An 18856-nucleotide genomic window follows, 5' to 3' on the forward strand; every position below is an offset into this window, starting at 1 on the left:
AGACCCTAATTCTTGACTTAAAGGGGCCCTGCAACACTTTTTTAGCATGGTCAGAAAACACTGCCGATCGGCAGTCGAGGCTCCCGAGAACACGCGAGTCAAACATTATACAGCAGCGCGTGGCCTGGAATTTAAAATCAATTGTCAAAATCAGTTAGCAATCGTTCCCTCTTCTCTCGACAAATGATGCCATAAACCTAAATGACCGCGTCAGGATCGTGAGCTGCATAGTTGCCGCGGCGGCCACGGCACGCCGCCACGTGTCCGCTCTCGCGCACGCGATCACACTGAAAGTTGGCGGCGCGTTCGAAGAAGAGACAAAGAAAACAAAGAGCTCTAGGTCATGATGCACAGTGACGAAGGTACGCCTCTTCTTACCCCCTTGTCCTGCCCCCGCTGCGTAGCTTTCGGCACGCTCGCTACTACGAGTGGAGAGGGAAAGCGCTTGAAGCGTGCGAGAAATCCCTATACCTGCGCTAGTGCTGGACGGATTCTAAAAACTTTTGCTGCAGTCGATTCGTGAGGCGATAAACTCCTGCAAAGAATCCATTCGATGATTTCTCAGAAAAGTTTTGCAGGAGCCCTTTAAGTATCTGGGAGTGGTGCTCGCACGTCGGCATTCGACTGACCTGGTGTATTCCTTAATTGGGGGAACGCGTGTGTCGCGTGCAGCCGAAGCGGTTCTCGGAGGTCACGGGGAAAAAAGCACGTGCTTGAGGTTCACTGGGACAGGCGCTTCAACTATCCCAACTTCTCGCGGGAAAACCACCCCCTCTAACAATGAGCTCACTCAGTTATTTTCATTATTACCCTGAATTTGAACTGGCCCTTATCTTAATTAAAGTTACGCTCCGATAGCATATGCATCCAATGTAACTCTGAACTTGAAGGAGAACAATGGGTTTCACATCAGGTTCATTTTTTAGAACATTGTTGGATTAATATTCGAAAAAGCGGAAGTAATTGCTGGGCAGGAAGTGCTTGAAAGAGAAAGAATAGTGTCACTCCGGACTCGCGCTACTAAAACAGTGAACCGATGTATCAGTACTGCGCATTTTACGATGGGACAGTGAGAGCCTGTCCCTTCGACGTTGGTGCTGAAACAAACGACGAATTGCTAACGGAGCCATGAAGCTACGGATCAACAATCAGGCCATTTCTTTCCAGCATCCACCATTGCACTAGTATCTCACGCACTTCTTTAGCGCTACTCAACTGAAGCACGCGTTTTCCCGGTGATTATATAGCCGCAGGGTTATCTTTTCTACAAGAAACACAAGATCGTTTTTCACATTTTTGTATGCATGGAAGAAACACAGTACAGTTTGCTTAATCCTAGGTTTCAGTCTTGCAGACGGTTTCGTAAAGAAGAGGTTGAAAAAAGGTAGTGTCTACTTCGTGAGAGTTGCGGTGTAAATTTGTTGGTATTATGTCGCTCGATAGGGCACCGGCGGAGGGTGGCAACAATTGAGCATAACAGAAGTGAATAGCGGCGCCAGTGGTCGTGAGGGCTTCGCACCTCGGATGGTCTATGCACGAGATGAGACGAAAGGCAAGCCCTCGCCAACCTAAAAATACACGGAGCTTCTCAACCCGTATGACTTGCACGACATAGACTTTTGAGGTATCTGCGAGCGTTGTGAAAGGTGCGCCGAGCGTCTGAACGCGCTTGTTGGCACGCTGGACATTCGAAAAGGAAGGCATTCTCTTCCATGTTTTGAGAGTAGCGGTTAAAGCATCGGGATTCGGTACCAAAGGCCCAGATTTTAAATGCAGTCTTTGGAACATTTACGTTTGCTTATTTATTCACTTACGGAACACCTGGGCTTTCGAGCCTTGACGTCAAAACAAATTCGCTATCGCGCCTCGAGGACCGGTACCTACTTATAAGTTCCGGTAATTTCTACGTGCTTGATTCTAACGCCGTTGACTTACTCGGCATTTGCGCAATACTAAACTTGCCGAAAAGAAATAGAAGGCAGTAAGTTCCCACAGATTTAGAGTTGATGGCCATGTTTCGTTATCCGAGCAGCACTCCTCAGTAGAGCGCGCGGACTATCAATCAAGCTTATTAATAACAAACAATACAGAGACTAACCACGACTTGGTTTCATGAACAAGTTTCTATCGTATCTTATACATGGGAATTCATATTTGTATTCACGTCCACCCTCGCTGTTGACACGTTGAGGTCATTTGAAAAAAAGATCAAATAAACTTGAAAAAGATTAATTATTTTTCTGGGGTTTTACGGGCCACAACCACGACATCATTAAAAAGCACGCCCTATTATGCGTCTCCGGATCGATTTGATTCCCTTGGTGTTCTTTGACGTGGATCTAAATCTTAGTAGACAGATGTTTGCGCATTTCGACCGCATCGAAATGCAACCACCGTGGCCCAGAATCGGATCCCGCTTCCTCGACCTTAGCAGCGCTACAATTTACCTGAGCTGCAATGCCCGTTCAAAAGAAGCTGCGGTGCAAGTAGCCATGCAATACTTCCTGCTAAGTGGATGTTTTACCTGAAGGTGATGAATTAAAGGCGCTAGATAAGTGGTGCATGGCCTTGGTGACTTCCGCTAGGTGTTCGAAGCATGTTCAGAGGTGACATGAAGAGATAATGACCTAACCAGTTACAGTTTAAGATTTACGGCCACTTTTTCTCAGATCAATGTGTGTACAGTACACACCTTGGCGCGGTACGCTCGCATCTCCTCAGTAGGAATGCTGTAAAAGGATGTCCGTGCCGCGCCCGCACTGGCAGTGGACTATACGAAAAAAAAAAGAGTATATCTCATTCTCTTAGGTGGGTACTGACTTTCGAGGTAAATCATTCGCTTTAAAAAGATACATTAACTCGTAATTTGGGTCTCACGACTATCCGACTAGAGAATAACGATCTCCTAAGAGAGTTCACGTGTTGCTTTAAAGAAAGTCATACACGTGGCAAGTCAGGACACCCGAAAGAAAGTCAAAGAAATCTCTTTTCCTTACAGTGCGGAAGCCGAGTTTGTTTATAGCGCTTCGTTTTTCTATACGCTCGTTTTAGAGCAGCACGTGGAACGAACAAACAAGAAGACAGATACAAGCTCTGTCTGTTCGTTCCTTGACTGTGCACCATTCTAGGGGAATATGAATAATCATATTCATATTATCAAGTTGCCCGGCTCATCGTCCGAACTATTCGTTCTCGCTTTTTTTCGCTCTTCGGAAAAAAACGGGCCAATAGATGTCTCTTAATAAATGAGCCTTTCGAACGCGTCGTAAGAGCTCGTTTGTCCTTATGTGCATTGTTCGAAACTGTGCAGACTTGATCGAAGTACCCATTAGGCCCATGTAAGTGAATACGCACAGCTACGTAGCTTCACTTTGACGAAGGTGAATATTTGCTGAGCCCTTTGTAATGAGTAGAAATATTTACACCATTCACTCGTTACGCAATTCGCATGGAGTGATGCCAGGTGCGATTCTTCGCTTCTGCCACGGAATATTAAGTATATTGAAGTCACTCACCGATGGACATGACACATAACTAAGGTCTTTTTCGAAACCAGCTTAAAACACTGGCGCGGCTTTGTGGTAAAAGTAAAACGCTTAACTACCACACAGAATGCTTGGACTCAATTTCACCTCGCACTGTAATATTTATGTCATGTTTATTAGGACACATGGGCTCTTGCACCATATGCCGTTCTCAAGGCTGGCGTGGGATGACGCATGCACGTTAGGCTTATGCCTTAAAAAATCCTATTGTGAGAGAAATCATACGGGCATTCGAGATGCGTCTACGTCGTCAGCGCTGCCGCCGCCATCATGTCATCACGGTATAATAATGATTCACACGCAGGTTCCTGGCTGCTCTAGCACGCGGGTTGAGTTCCTGGCAATCGTTAGAGACGCAGCATTTAGGCAATCGTTAAGAGACGCAGCTTTCGATAAGTCATCTTGAGCAGAGCGATTAGTTACAGCTCGTTATAACCATCGATTCCCAGAAGACAGCTGGCCGAGTCAGTCGCGAAAGGACCGTCCTCAAATGGTCGATTTCTGGCCGAAAAGCGACTGTTCCGGATCAGTCGAACGGTGTTCAATTTCACAGACACGCAACTGCAAAATCATGCAGGAAGCGAGGAAATAGTCGCTTCAGGTCCTGAAGCGACCATTTCTAACTGGACGTCTAAGATTGGAGTGCATAACGCACTGTGATCATATACTGGTGTGAATGGGTCAGGCACTTAAATTCAAGCAACGACTCTCTCACTGTTTTTCGCTGGTCTCTTCTTCTGCGCCAGCTGAAAGCAACGTCATCAACATCCTTGGCAAAGCGTATTTGTACCTTGGTCAATGCGACACTTTCATACACGAACGTCCACAACTGTGTGTGTGCGTGTGTGTGTGTGTGTGTGTGTGTGCGTGCGTGCGTGCGTGCGTGCGTGTGTGCGTGCGTGCGTGTGCGTGTGTGTGTGTGTGTGTGTGTGTGTGTGTGTGTGTGTGTGTGTGTGCGTGCGTGTGTGCGTGTGCGCGCGTGCGTGCGTGCGTGCGTGCGCGTGCACTTCCGCATACGCCGACGCTGTCATACAAGTAGCAGTTGTCATTGTTATTGGCAGTATACAAGTAGCAGCTGTCACGTTTTTGCTGCACAAATGAATGTGATTTACATGCTGCAATGCGGCGTGCAGCCCCGCTTCCGAGAAGCAGCTGTGTACATGCGGCAAAATGGAGCGCTACGCTGAAGCCTGCTGACGCTTTCACTGCTACAGCCTTATAAGGCAAGCGCACCAAGGTTTCTTTGAATAAAGTAAACATCGCTGAAAAGACAGACAAGGGCTAGTGACGGAAGAAAACGCAACACACGCTGCAACGCTCTTGTCTTGCCTCCTTCGTTGACTGTCTCTCGCTGTCCGCGCTGTACACTTTCTTCAAAGATGTACGGCTTGCGAGACCTACAACGCTGCTTCGCTGCGCTGTAGGTCTCGGTGACGTGGTGGGTAGAGGCGTCTGCTCGTTCTGTACCACTGCAGAACCCGTCTGGGCAAAGCACGTTTGCCCGGAGGTATACACCACGTATATATGCCAACACTGCAAGAGGGCGCGTGCCACCCAGAGACACCTCCTCGGGGACTGTTCGCCACCGCCGGGTCACCAAGAAGAAGCAATGCCGACTGCCATCAGCAGCAAAATCATCAGCCGAGAACCAGGCAACCAAAGAGACGTGGCCCAGCACGTGCTTAGCATCCTGGAACGCCAACGGCCGAAAGCGGCGCCCCCACGTGTTTGACGCGAGTAGGTTTCTGCTCCGGGACGTTCGAGCACGCTAGTGTCTCGCTTTAATTCCCCTACCCCTTCCCCTTTATTCCGGATCGTCAATAAAGTTGTTTCACTCACTCACTTCAAAGATGTACGAACTTTACTGCCGTGTGTATTTATTCTCCCCAACGAGCGGTGTGAAGCTATCACACGTAATTTGTTTCCAAAATTTCTCAATGTTATTCATGTAGCCTCTAAGATTCCGAGCAGTCTTGTCGGATAAAGCTGAACAACTAAAAGAAAAACAGAAGTCCGCCAAGCTGTTTCCTGTTCTCCTTTGCTTTCGTCCTATTCGCGATATCAACCCTTCACGGTTCGTGAGCTACTCTTCTTCAATTAAGATTAGATTGAAATATGCATTTCTATGAACGAATGAACAACGAATATGACCAGAGATAAATGTTGACCGTCGACGTTCCAGTATTAGGACGTATATGTTTGCGCCTAAAACAGTATAACACAGAAACAGAAAGGCAACAACCGACATGTACACCAATGTCTACACAACGTATAAATGTTGCTATAAACGAATGGAATTATGTATAGGGGCTCGTGTTTTCTTTTTCTAGACTAGTACCAACACGATTTTGTTCGCACGTCTGTTCCGGCTGAGATCTGAAAGGTTAATTGTACTTTCTTGGAATTATTTGAATAGTCAGTGTCAGTGTTTGCCGGCACGATTAGACTTTCCATTGCCGAAAGCTGTCGAGGCGGTCTTCGCCATTGTAACGGCTATTACTTCTTTCTTTGACTGCAATAAAAGTTTTAAAGTCGCACCATCATCGTCGTCACCAAAATAATATAATAAAGATATTTAAAATAAGGTTAAGTGCACTGTACAACCGAATGGAAGTTGTGCACACTGCGAACATTGCTGAAGTTGTTCAACACTATAGGCCTCAGTGACTGTTTCTAGGCATAATGTACAGCCTCACTTGTTCCAAATGATAGCGATATGCCAGTCAGCGCTTGGCGAATGATGGATGTGCTTCATTACCTTGTAATACCAGAGCCCCACTTATAGGTCTCATAGGCATTTGACGATATGTTTTCTTTAAAGCAACCTGATAAGCAAGAAGAAGACGGGATATTTACCTGCACGCCATTTTGACCGCCGTTCACTTTAAACCAGCTAGTTCGATGGCGAATATAGAAGATTTGTGCAACTCCTGCTATGGTTCAGTATGCGCTGATACTAAACATCTGGACTGTATCGCATGCTAAACAACGAAAGGCCACTGCACATACATTGCCCTCATATAAGCGATGAAAGGAATCCAATATGCGCCAACGCACGCAAAGGACTACACGAAACAAGAGCACATGGTCTAGCTGAATGTACGTGATGCACGATGCAGCAACTGCGATCCATCGCATGCCTAATATTGGGGAGTAGCTCGCCACCTCGGTGGTCGGAAAGATATGTCTGGCATTTTGGATGTCGAGATCACCATTCATAATCTATATAACCATGTTGTAACCATCCTTCCCATATCTTTAATCGCGAAAAACGATATATCCCAGGTCGCTCTGAGCTCTAATTCCACGAAAATGTACCGTGCGCCATACTTAGGATGGTGCGCAGAGATACTCGATTGCTCCGCTCCCACAGTAGCGTGACAGCATCAGCCGAACTACTGCGAGTGTAATTTTATGAAGAGACTGATCACTATTCACGTGGGAACGGACACGGATAATAAAGTAGTGTTACTTTAGCGGCGGTTGTCCTGTCTTTTGCAGATGCGAGCCGCTTTGAGAACGTCTCGGCGTCCATGCGGCGAGCGTCCAAACAAGTTCACTGATAGGTGTGCACCGCTGAATACGCTGTTTTATTTCTCTACTCCTGCGATGATATGTATATTTTCGACCAAGGTAACCGACCATATTCATAAGTCACTTAGAAGGAGTAACATTCATTTAACTGGCTGAAAAATGCGAGCACAATAAACGTACTTTCGCTCATTCAACACAGACACAGTTGCTATTGTGGAAATAGTAACGTGTGATCTGCATCATGGGAATAAAATTTTCGGACGAATATGAAAATAGAAACATTTTGTGGAGTGCATGAATAATTAACTCTACAATCGGGACCACGAGCTTATTGCTGCCATTGAAAAAACTATAATCCTTGGTGAATGGTACTAGTGCAAACGTAACGAGCCCAAAAATGAAAGTAAATAATAATAATAATAATAATAATAATAATAATAATAATAATAATAATAATATTAATAATAATAATAATAATAATAATAATAATATGACGTTTTACATGACAGAACCACGATATGATTCTGAGTCACGCTCTAGTGGAGGCGTCCACACTAGCTCAACCCTAGCGCACGCATCCCCGCTAGCTCAGCCCCATCCCTTTCCCTTGGATATCACGAAGAAGTTTTTTTTGCCCTCGAAATGTGCGAATGTGCCTGCTTAATGTCAGGGCTGAGCGCCTGCATGCATCTTTTATTATTGCATAATGGCCTTGCTCTCAAGGCACGGAGCAAGAATTCTTGAGGAGGCGAAACTGCGCTCGCTCTGGCGCCCTAATAAAGTCACGAAATCGGGCACAGCGCTCCCGCGCCCTCTGTCGTGAGACCGCCAGCGGAGAAGGAAAAATGCGCGCGTCCCTCTCACCGCGCTCTCCGACGAAGCTCGTCGGTTCGAGGCCATTCACCGATTCGCCGTTCGCGCCCGAATGGATGTGTTTTAACGCGACAGCGTTAACGAGCCCGTTTCGCAGAAATACCGGTGTCGGCGTCGGTGTCGGTGAGGCTAGCAATTGAGAAGGCGATGCGCACAGGGCCCAATTACGCTATCGCGTTCTACTCTCAAAGGCGAAGCTCAAGCGCACTCCAAGTTTTTGCGGTAAATTAACGAGAAAAATGGCGTCACATACAGGAAAATTACCAGCGTGATATATTTTGTACAACGTGAAATCTATATTTTTAATAACGTCAACTCAATGAGTTAGGTATAATTTATTTCAACGAATGATGGGACTTACCCTATATGCCATCAATTCAGATTTAGGTTGTTGCGGCGGCCGCATTTAGATGGAGGCGAAATGCTAAAGGCCCGTGTGCTTACGTTTAGGTGCACGTTACAAAACCCCAGGTGGTTGAAATTTCACATTGTCTTTTCTTTTTTTTTTTTTTGAGAACAGCAGACAAGTATCTGGGACAGCGCGCGGAAAGATTGAGGGCACGGCGTCTCGAAACAACACTGGTCGTTTCGGTTTGTCAAGGAGAACTTCGCCACCAAGTTCTCCATAATAGCGCCGCCTGTCTATGTCACTGTCCGAGAAGTGCTTCTCGCAAACGTAGTCACGAGACGTCAGCTGTCGGTCATTTCTTGGTATGGCGCGAGCCCACGCTTCCAACCTCACTGGGTCTCTAGGAACTTTGAAGGTAATTACCTTCTCCTTGCAGGACGCGTACCCACTGCTGCAGTTCGGCACGACACATTTCCGCCCCATCCTGAAGTAGCACTGGTCGAAATCTGCAAAGCACTCTCCTTTTTCGCGGCGTGAAAAGCGCGCGCAAACATCGAGGAGTCGGCTCCGCCGGCGCAACGCGCGGAAGCCACTGAGAGCGCTAAAGAGAAAAAAACAAAAAAACAGCAAATCGCCAAGGGAACTTTCCCTCCCAAGGCCACCTACGCATGCGCGCGCAGAACATGCGAGCGAGGAGCGAGGGGCGTGTGCATGCGGCGGCAGACGTCGTCTGCTCATGGGCCGCTACTAGCAGTTCGTTTCAAGCGCTGTACGGCTCATAATTCGGGCAATATCGATTAGTAACTGCAGCTAAAGTATCTGTCATATCTACCTATTGATGTTACAGACAGAAATCTTAGAAATTTTATAATGTATGAGGCGCTATCACGATTTTTATGCGTCGCGCCCATAGAAGAGCATGTAAAAGATGGCAACAGGCCGAAAGCGTCATCTGTCGTGCTTCGGCGTAACCGCATTCCGCCGTGACGCTATCGCGCCGCCCTCGCGCGCTGCCGCGGCCGAGAGATTCCCCTCCTCAAATACTTCTTTCTCCGTGTCTCAAGGTAACATACAACTTCCCAGTGCTTGCTGAAAACGAGATCGAATATGTAATATGGAATATGAAAGTGATCGAATATGAAAACGCGATGACAGAAATCAGTCTTAAACAGACCAAAATTTACAATGTAGAATATGTTACAGCGCAGTCTTGATCAAATATTCTCGCACAATATATATTATCTGCCATGAGCCACAATCTTGCCTGCTATTTGAGTTGAAAATTGTTTCTTTGTTACTTACGATAAAGATTCATGACACACAACTTCTTCAGTTAGTTTCTCCGAGTAACGAGGAAGTGTTGTAGTTGCGTTAACAAAAAAAAGAAGCTGGTTTATTCAGCTTGTAGTGGTAATGAGCCATATCTACAGGGTGCAGCAATTCACAGATGTTCGTGTTACTTACAAACTTGCCATCTTTCTGACTATACTATCGCTGAACGTTTAATACACGAAATCTTTCATGGATGTGGCATACATATTTCTGAGGCTTTTAAGAATCATGTTCCAGCACGATCACGCAACACTTCGTATATGCAGGCATATGAATAGCACGCCATTTTTATCCTGGAGGTGATTATAAAGGTATTCACAGTAAAAAATATTGCTCTTGAACGAAGTTTAAAGTATTTGTATAGGATAACCGCAGTTCAAAGTTTTATGGTTAACCATAAATTTCGAGAAAAGCCTTTCGTAGTAGTTAACAGTACCTGCATTGAAAGCGGTTTAAGCATATGCTTAGCTTTGCAGACATTGAAAAACTATTAAAATTCTAATTCAGACGCAGAGATGGGTTAATGGAGCTCGTTTATATGTTGTATGTGGGCATTGTTTGAGAAAAACCATTTGCATTAGGGCCGAGCAGATATTCCAGTCTGCTTTATTCTGCCTCTGCGGCAGTGGTGCACCTGTTGTTGACAGGTGTAGTAAAGGATTGTTAGGAAGGGATTAGGCTGTGCCACAGTAAGCAGTACGCTGGCATGTGTTCAATATGCAGCAAGCTTATAATAATGAGCCGTGCTTGGTGAGTTGCATAGAGATATGCTTATGTAGGAATTCGGGAAGGTGAATAAAAGATCCATGTCGACAGTACAAACCCGGAAGTTTTAGTGGATAAGAGCTTTTACGAAGTTTTACAACCCTTCTACTCACATACATAAAGCACACCTGCCCATGACACGCTAATTATATTTGTGAAAGGAATTTTCCTGCTTTTCGCGTGCTCTTCGCTAATACTTATTTCCGTCATGCTTACTAGACATCAAAGAAAAACACTACGCAAACACCCTGAAGCCAATCCAGGTGGGCATAGGAGGGAGGGCTATGTAGGGTGTGCTTAGGAGCCTGAAAAAATAAGGAATACGTATGCAGTGATTTCATTGTTTCTTGGTGAATCAAGATAACATAAACAATGAGCCTTTTCCCGTTCTCGGCGCGTGCATCACTTGACGAATACTGAATCCCGTGTTTTCGTTTTTGTTTTGTTGTTGTTGTGTAGGAAATGATGTGACCCGAATGTGCGAATTGTGACCTCACATGGTAACTGCGCACGAAACAGCAGCATTTGAACCAATAATGACCGACTTCTAGATAAATCCAGCGTGGGTCGAAGGTTGCTTTCAGTTCACTCGTTGACGCCATATACAAGGGGAACTCCCATATCAAGATACAAAACCAATTAGAGAAATGTGTAGGAAAATGTCACAACTAAGAGATGCATATTGATAACAGAATATTCTGACTTATTGTAGAACGAAGCAAGCCCTGACGTTTTTCTTAAACTGGAAAATACGAAACAAAAGCAATAGTAATCTAAAAGGTTGTGGCGATCTTGTTACGTACCGCTTAGGTTCTCCCTTATTGGAACGTGATTATAAAATACACACAGTAAGTCATTAAATTGGCACAAGCGCGCGCGTTGAGAAAAAGATGGCTTAGATTCTAATGGATGTGCAGTGAAAACCATATTTTTTATTTCTCTTAAGCATACACCCTAACGTGCAAAAACTGTGTGCTCTTTAAGGAGCGTCATGTAGACGCATTGAAACAATACAAAACAATAGTCGAGCGCAAAACAGAGCAAAAATGCCCGCACTCTCCAAAAGCATTTCGAGAGAAATTTGATCGTGGACTGCACAGGTGCTTTTCAATTAACGTGTCACTGTTCATCATATATTTTTTAGGGGCGAAGCTCCTTATGCCGTGGGTCTGTCCATCCTCCGTTTGTTTGTAGCGTTGTAGTAGCCACCTCTAGCTCGTGAGAAGCGCGCGTTCTGGTATGCAGTTGAAGAAGAAGACGACGTTGACGAGTGAGACTCCAGTGCGTGTTCGCCTGTGTGGCATTCTTTCTTCTTTACTGCGCGCGTTCTGGTATGCAGTAGAAGAAGAAGACGACGTTGACGAGTGACACTCTCGTGCGTGTTCGCCTGTGTGGCGTTCTTTCTTCTTTACTACGTCTCGTGTTTTCAACGACACCCGAAGACAACATTTCAGAAGTAACGCGCCATGAGGCTCCCTCTTGGCACGCTTTCTCTTTAGCTCGGAGTCGCCAGATGGAAGATAAGACTGCGGAACGGGGGGCACGGAAGGCGGCGGCAGCGCGCGCTCGCAGACAGAATCCTGAGGTGAGAGCCCGCGAGACCGAAGCTGCACGTCGACGCCGCGAAGCAGATTCCGCCGTTCGAGCCCGCGAAGCAGAAGCTGCTCGACAAGCTGCACGGCTGCGGCGAGAAGACCCCGCCGTTCGAGCCCGCGAGGCCGAAGCTGCTCGACAAGCTGCACGGCTGCGGCGCGAATCTAATCTTCAAAATGTGAAGGCCCGTGAAGCGGCGAAAAAGCGCAGGTACCGGCAGGCAGAGTCCGAGGCTGTGCGAGAACGTGAAGTGGCTGCAAAACGCATCAGGCGGGCTCTGCCCGAAGGCGCCGACGCGCGCTTCCAGCGGGACTTCCTTGATAACAGTTTCGGCCATAGTTGCGGTGTGTGCAACAGATTGTGGTTCTCAATCTAGTCACAATATCTTCCATCAAGAAGGACCACGCTCGCGCCAATGCCATCGCCGTGCTGCAGCGCGAGTTCGCTTCGCCCCACTCATCATCATTCACCACGTGGATATGCTGTGATTTTTGTTTTTTTCTCCTTCTTTACGAGAAAGGACACCGCAAAGGACAATAGTGCTCAGTGTAAAAGTGTGGGAAAACGGCCTCATCAAAATGACTTTGTATCTCCGTCGTTTCGCTTTTCTTCTATGAGACGCCCATGCAACCACAGGACAATGCATAGGACCAATTCTTAGAAACAGTGCCTACTTTTAATCCAAGGTTTGACTGAGCGCTTCGGTTTCGATTTCAATCGTTCGCATTACAAATAGTAGTCCAGCTGTACTGTTGACATCAAACTGCTTGTTAAGCGTTGCCTCGACTATTATGGAACCCTAAAAAACAATAAAAACTGATATAAAAAGAAGGCAACGGTTGAAGTTTAGAGTTGCATAGAATGCATACGTTATCATGGGCGTCCGTAGGGTGGGGCAAAAGGCGACTTTACCCCCAAGCCAATACAGCATCGCCCCCCCCCCCCGCACACGCACACACAGCGATGCACCACGGCTTTGCACCCCACAAGACAAAATGCTGCCGACGCCCACGCGTGGAATCGCAGTATAAGATTAGTCCACTCAACTGCCACTCAACCACTCAACTGCCAGGGTGATTAGTGAAAATAACCAAATGAGTTCACTGAAAGAGCAGACTGTTTTTCCTGTGAACAGCGGGCGTCACTACGACACCTGGCAGAGCAGATCTTAACCACGCGCTTCATTCTACGTGGCCTCTGCGATACGCTTCGGCAGCGCTGAAGCGCAGCTGAGCTCGTCCTTCTCGTTTAAGTTATTTGAATGGTCTTTAAGAATTCGCTTAAAAAATTGAAAGAGCAGACTGTTTTCTTGTGGGCATATGTCATCAAGACGGCCCATACTAAAGTTTTGTTGTAAATGTAATTACAAAAGTCTAAAACCACACTCAGGTAACATTCAGGAAGACATATTCAGAAAGTCTACGAGGTGTAATGGAAGAGAACAGAGACAACGCCCTTGCTGCAGGCCGGCTGTTCTTATTCTCTACTTCCTCTTTCTCTACGTCGCCCTAGCCCCCCCGCGGGCCAGAGCCTCGGTGCCGCTTTTCGTCATCACAGAGGAATACTCGTTAGGCATTCTAAAAGAATATCGTCTTGAATCAAAATGAATTTCTCAGTGGCGATGCAGACATCCCCGACACCACATATATTATACGCTTTTCAGTGCCTGTAGTACTATGACTCTTCTTTGTCTTTCTATGCCACGGCATTACGAAAGTTGGGGAATTGTCCGAGGGGCTCGTGTTTTCTAAATACAGAACTAATGAAACCGACAGACAATAAAGCCTTGGCATAATTCTTTCCTTAATCGGCATATTTGTCTGTCGATTTCATTATCTTTGTAATCAACGTCATGGTGCTCATTCAATTACGCACTAATGTACATTTACGGAGTATCGATACGTTAATTTCTGGTAAGGCGTTTATTTGACCGCACTCAACGACAACAGGCAATGGCGACAGTCAGGTCAAAGCACGGACTCTGAGCGGAAACGGCATTCTTTCAGGAACGAGCCGAAGAGGACGACCCACTAGAAGCCGCTGGAGAGCGCAACACATTACACAGTGCCAAGGCTTCGCCACAATTTCTTGCATATTTCCCATAAACGTCGTCATTCTCTAAACGCAACAGCGATATTCTCGCAAATTTTTGCGATTGATATTGCACAGTTTGAGCAGCGTTGACAATTCTGGACAATTCTGGCGCCGTTCGCAAAAGACGTGAAAGAAGAAGTGGCGTCCCGTTGATTTGGTTGAGGCGGCTGGGTATCGCCATTCCATCAAATTCATCCAAAGCAGCGGCGTCCGAAGACATCGGCGCTATGGACAACCAGCAGGAAACTTCCAAGGGCGTCGCGGTTATCCCGGCCAAAGATGTGCCGCAGGCGTGTCTTCTTCGCATCCAGCGAGACATCGCCGAGTTCAACGCCGACCCGCCGCCAGGGATCTTCATCGCACCAAAGGAGAACGACATCACAAACATCAACGCTATCGTGGTGGGCGCACCGGGCACTCCACACGAAGGTGGTTTCTTCCACTTCTACGTGCAGTGCACCGTCCGCTACCCGCTCGAACCGCCGAAGGTGCGCTTCCTGACAACGGACGCTGGGCGAGTCCAATTCAACCCACACATCTACAAAAGCGGGTCCATCTGCCTCAACACGCTCAACACAAACGGGTCAACGTGGAGTCCAGTCCAGTCCTTGATCAGCCTTCTTATTTCCATCCAGTCGCTGCTCTCCGAGATGCCGAAATTCATCATCGTGGGGCACAGTGAGCGTTATGAATCGGCCCTACAGCACGAGACCATCAGGGTTGCTGTCTGCGACACGGTGGAGGCTTGCCTTCAAGACAATGCGCCCTACGCGCAGACTATAAAGGACGCCGTGCTCAAGAAATTCACGGAGCTTTACGACAAGTATGAAAGCGTGGTAAAGTCGAAGCTGCACCTTACGGGAACCAAAATGAACGACCCAATGCACCTTAATTCAGGCACGTATCAATTTGAAAAGCTGATGACGAGGCTTCAAGACCTGAAAGCAAAGGTCACCGAGAAGAACAAAGCTGCTGATGCTGCCGATGCTAATGCGTAACGTCCAGGCAACAAGCAGAATCCCATCTGCAAGGCGACGTCAGCCGCGACAAAATTTTGCTACATTCGATCGACAGCAGCGAACGATGCAGTAGAGGTAGGAGCACGTTGGCACTGCGTTTCCCCAAAGAAAGTCTAAAGTGTCGAAAGGGCGCTGCGAAGAGACATTCATTCGAGCTCCTGCTTGAAAAATTAAAGCAATTGGCACCGGTTATATTCACTTCATGGCTACGTTTGCTATTGGTGTTCTTTTTTCCGAAACGTTGTCGGAATGTTGTTTATTCTTTTTCCCGCGAATGGCACTACATCACTGTATACACCTCTAGCAAGTCTTCTAAGGAAAGTATGACATAGGAAAGCACGGCAATTGCGTGCACACAGTTCCAGTAGCGAGTAACTCCACATTTTTCATGTGCATGATTCTAACGAAACGAAGTCACATTTGTGACACCTTGGTTTTGGCATACAATGCTTCTGGCACGTAAAAACCCAGATAATGTTACTGATATAGCTAAGAGTATGCAAAAGCGCTACTTGTACATTGTTGGCTATTGGTAAACTGGAAATCGTGTGTTTCGGCGTAGTACATGTTAGTACCTATTCCGCAAAACTGACGCAAAGGACTGGGTATTTAACTATGTTGTTCGGGTTCCATATCGTATAAAGCGCACCGAGAAAAAGTTGCGCCGTTTGCACCAATTGCACCGTTTGCTGTCTATTTTCAGCCAAATATACAGGGTCAACTTTCCCACGTTCTCGGTTTTTCTAAACAAATGAATCCCTACATTTACAAATACGTCATGAAACATTTAACCTGCTTTTAGCAGTCAATAAATTTTTTCTTAGTATTGTGTGGACGTCGCATGTTCTATCGTTACCAAAGGCAAGTTATTTTTTCAAACAAGTTAATTTTCCATTACTAATAGCTAATTTCCAACTAAACACGGCAAATAACGCGCCCCATATTTTCCTTGACGTAACTATCTGTAAACATAATATTAGTAACGATCTCACGGATATCTCATATTTAAAACTTTTAAAGCCCTCTGGATTTCATAAAAAAATTAAGGCCACTTCCACGGCTGTGAAATCTGAGTAAACATCGGAGCTGGCAAGCAAGTGCCACCACCTGGCGAATGCAGAGTGAGTTCTTTTCTTAATTCTTCTTTATTTCATCTTTATTTCTTCCTCTACCTTTTTCTTATATCTCCTCTTTCCTTCCTCCTAATCCTCACTTCTCTTTCCCGTGCCTTGCAATACTATACTGTACATAGCTGTGCTATAGTTTACCCTCTCATCTCCTCTTTTTCCTCGTCCTCTCCCTTAAAACAGTCCCCACTCACAATCACATTGCTTTCCCATCCTCTTGCTATGCGTGGCATTGCTAAGAGCTGCTTGGAACATACGCACTGTGCGTGGCGCATAAATTATAGTATACAAAGCTATATGGCATGCTTTACCCTGTTCCTTCCTCATTTCCTTTCTCCTCGCCCTCACATCACTCTACTCTCACTTCCGTTACAGACACCCTTGCTATGCTAAAACGGCTGCTTGGGCCAGTTGGATGATGATTAAGATAGACTTACCAGCGCAAAAAAGACGGAACATTCCGGAAGGACTCCCAACTGATCTATTACTTCGAACGCAGGGCCTTTTTATAGGCACGCGTCGAAGCAACAGAAAGATAACGTGAAGAAAAGAAGCGATGAAAACCACGTGACAACTGCTGGCCGAAAAGAAAATCAACCGAAGGTAACCGCGCATTCGAAAATTTTTACGCCACAAAGTACGCCCCGATATGAAAGAAGTGAAAGTATAATTGATCCTAAAATCAGCCGGTAAACACGTTAAAGCCAGAGAAGCCAAGGCAATCATACAAGAAAGATAAGAAAGATCTAAAACGGTAAGAATTAAATGCAATATAAGAAATGTGTAAAGCACAGGGTAAAAACTATTGAAAAGCTATGCGCCGTAGCTAGCTCTTACTTCCTCACTTGAGAGGGAAATGGAAGGCCTGCGGACACATTTGTCACCCAGCCTCTAAATTTCGGCTGCCTCTAAAATCTCTAACAATTTGCTCGCCATGCCTGGCTAAGGCAGTGCAACCCTCGAAATGCTACACTATAGTATACAACCCTTGCTCTACTATACTATGCATGGCTGCGCTATGCCAGGAGCTGCTATGCGAGTTTTGCGTGGACAGCAGCGCTACTCGAAGCTCAAAGGGGCCCTGCAACACTTTTTGATCATGGTCAGAAAACGCTGCCGATCGGTAGTCAATGCTCCCGAGAACACGCGAGCCCAGCATTATATTACAATAAATTCGCAAAGTCAGCTAAAAAACGCTTCCTCTTCTCTCGACAAAAAATTATGCTTACGGCGTCCCAGGCACGTTCCACGCCACTGGCTGATTTGAACATGGCGCGCTCGGTAGTTACTTCGGCCGCAGCGTGAGGCCGGAACTCGCGCGCGATCGCACTGAAAGTACGCCAGACGTTCGAAGAAAAAAAAAGGAAAATGTGCTCAAGCTCAGGAGGCGTGCGTGACGTAACGTCTTCCCCTGGGCCATCCCCACCCTCTTGCTTGGCTTCCAGCGCTTTCGTCGGGGCGAGAGAACAGAAAAAGCAATTACGGCGTCCGACAAATCTTTATGACTCCGCTCGTACTGGATGGATTCTAAAAATCTCTGCGGCGTTCGATTCGTGAGGCAATAAGTATCTTCAGTGAAGCTATTCCATGGCTACTTGGAAAAGTGTTGCAGCGCCCCTTTAAGAAGCTCGGCTGTTAAAAGCGCGACAACGGTAAGCAGCGGCTTCCGTATGTGCCAAGAGAAAGAGTAATTAGGGTGCAAATCCTGCACGATGATATTTTGTCGACATTAAGACTCGTGCAGACAAAAAAAAATTTAAGCCGCTGAGCGATATCTGACGGCAGGATGGTCTGCTGTTCAGAGAACATTGCTTGGTACGCCGTGAATCATATGAAATCTTTCCCCAATAGACGAACATGCAAACTACTACAACCCCCCCCCCCCTTTTCATAATCTGTGAAGTAGTTCATAGCTGTATACTTTCAAAGAGCTGTAAAATAGCATTACCGAGCAAACATTGACCGAGTATCTGACGAGGCACGGCGAGACACCGCGAGATCCCGCTAGACGGTGCGAGACTTGTCGAGGTTTCGTGAGATGCTGCCAGCGTCTCCAAGAATGCTTTGCTTTTATAAATAAATGTTCCACTCGGAAGATGCTGCTGACGGTTCTCCAGAAAGACTCACTATTTTCTTTTTAACACGAAAGTGTTTTAGGCCGGGGTACACCACGGCTCCACTGACGCATTTCCGTCACGGATATGACGTTGTAAAATATAATGAATAACAGTTGGCAAAGAAAACAAAAACCGGAAGAAAAAGTTCCGTCACCGGGAGTCGAACTTACGACCCATCGCTCGACAGCGCAGGGCTCGAAACGACTCGGCCACAGACGGCACGCACTTTTCCATGTTAACGGTGAGCTATTTATATACACCATTTGCCGGTGGCGCTGCTCGGAGATCGGTGGTACAGCGTGTTTTAGTTATCACTGGAGAGATGGCGCGAAGGGCTCGAAGAGCGCGCTCTAAAGGTCGTCGCCCCACGCGGATGCGCGCACTCTACAGGGCGTGGTCGCTCGTGCGCGGCTTATCTCGGGATAGCGGTGGTTTGTACGTCTCGTGCTCTCACCGCAAGTTTGTGCTCTCATCACATATACAACATCTACCGTTCGCGGTACTCTGA

General features: G+C 46.5%; 1 protein-coding gene across 1 annotated transcript; it reads left to right on the forward strand.

Moving 5' to 3' along the window:
- The first annotated feature begins 14312 nt into the window (after nucleotides 1–14312).
- Nucleotides 14313–15083, forward strand: LOC119405521 (ubiquitin-conjugating enzyme E2 Z). The gene has a single exon (XM_037672355.1). The coding sequence runs from the start codon at nucleotides 14313–14315 to the stop codon at nucleotides 15081–15083; it is 771 nt and encodes a 256-aa protein (XP_037528283.1).
- Nucleotides 15084–18856: the final 3773 nt, after the last annotated feature.

The sequence above is a fragment of the Rhipicephalus sanguineus genome, chromosome 9 (genome assembly GCF_013339695.2).
Source record: "Rhipicephalus sanguineus isolate Rsan-2018 chromosome 9, BIME_Rsan_1.4, whole genome shotgun sequence".
Taxonomy (NCBI): domain Eukaryota; kingdom Metazoa; phylum Arthropoda; class Arachnida; order Ixodida; family Ixodidae; genus Rhipicephalus; species Rhipicephalus sanguineus.

Bases quoted from the DNA above. Each gene is read 5' to 3' on its own strand.
- LOC119405521 (XM_037672355.1), top strand. From the start codon at position 14,313: ATGGACAACCAGCAGGAAACTTCCAAGGGCGTCGCGGTTATCCCGGCC.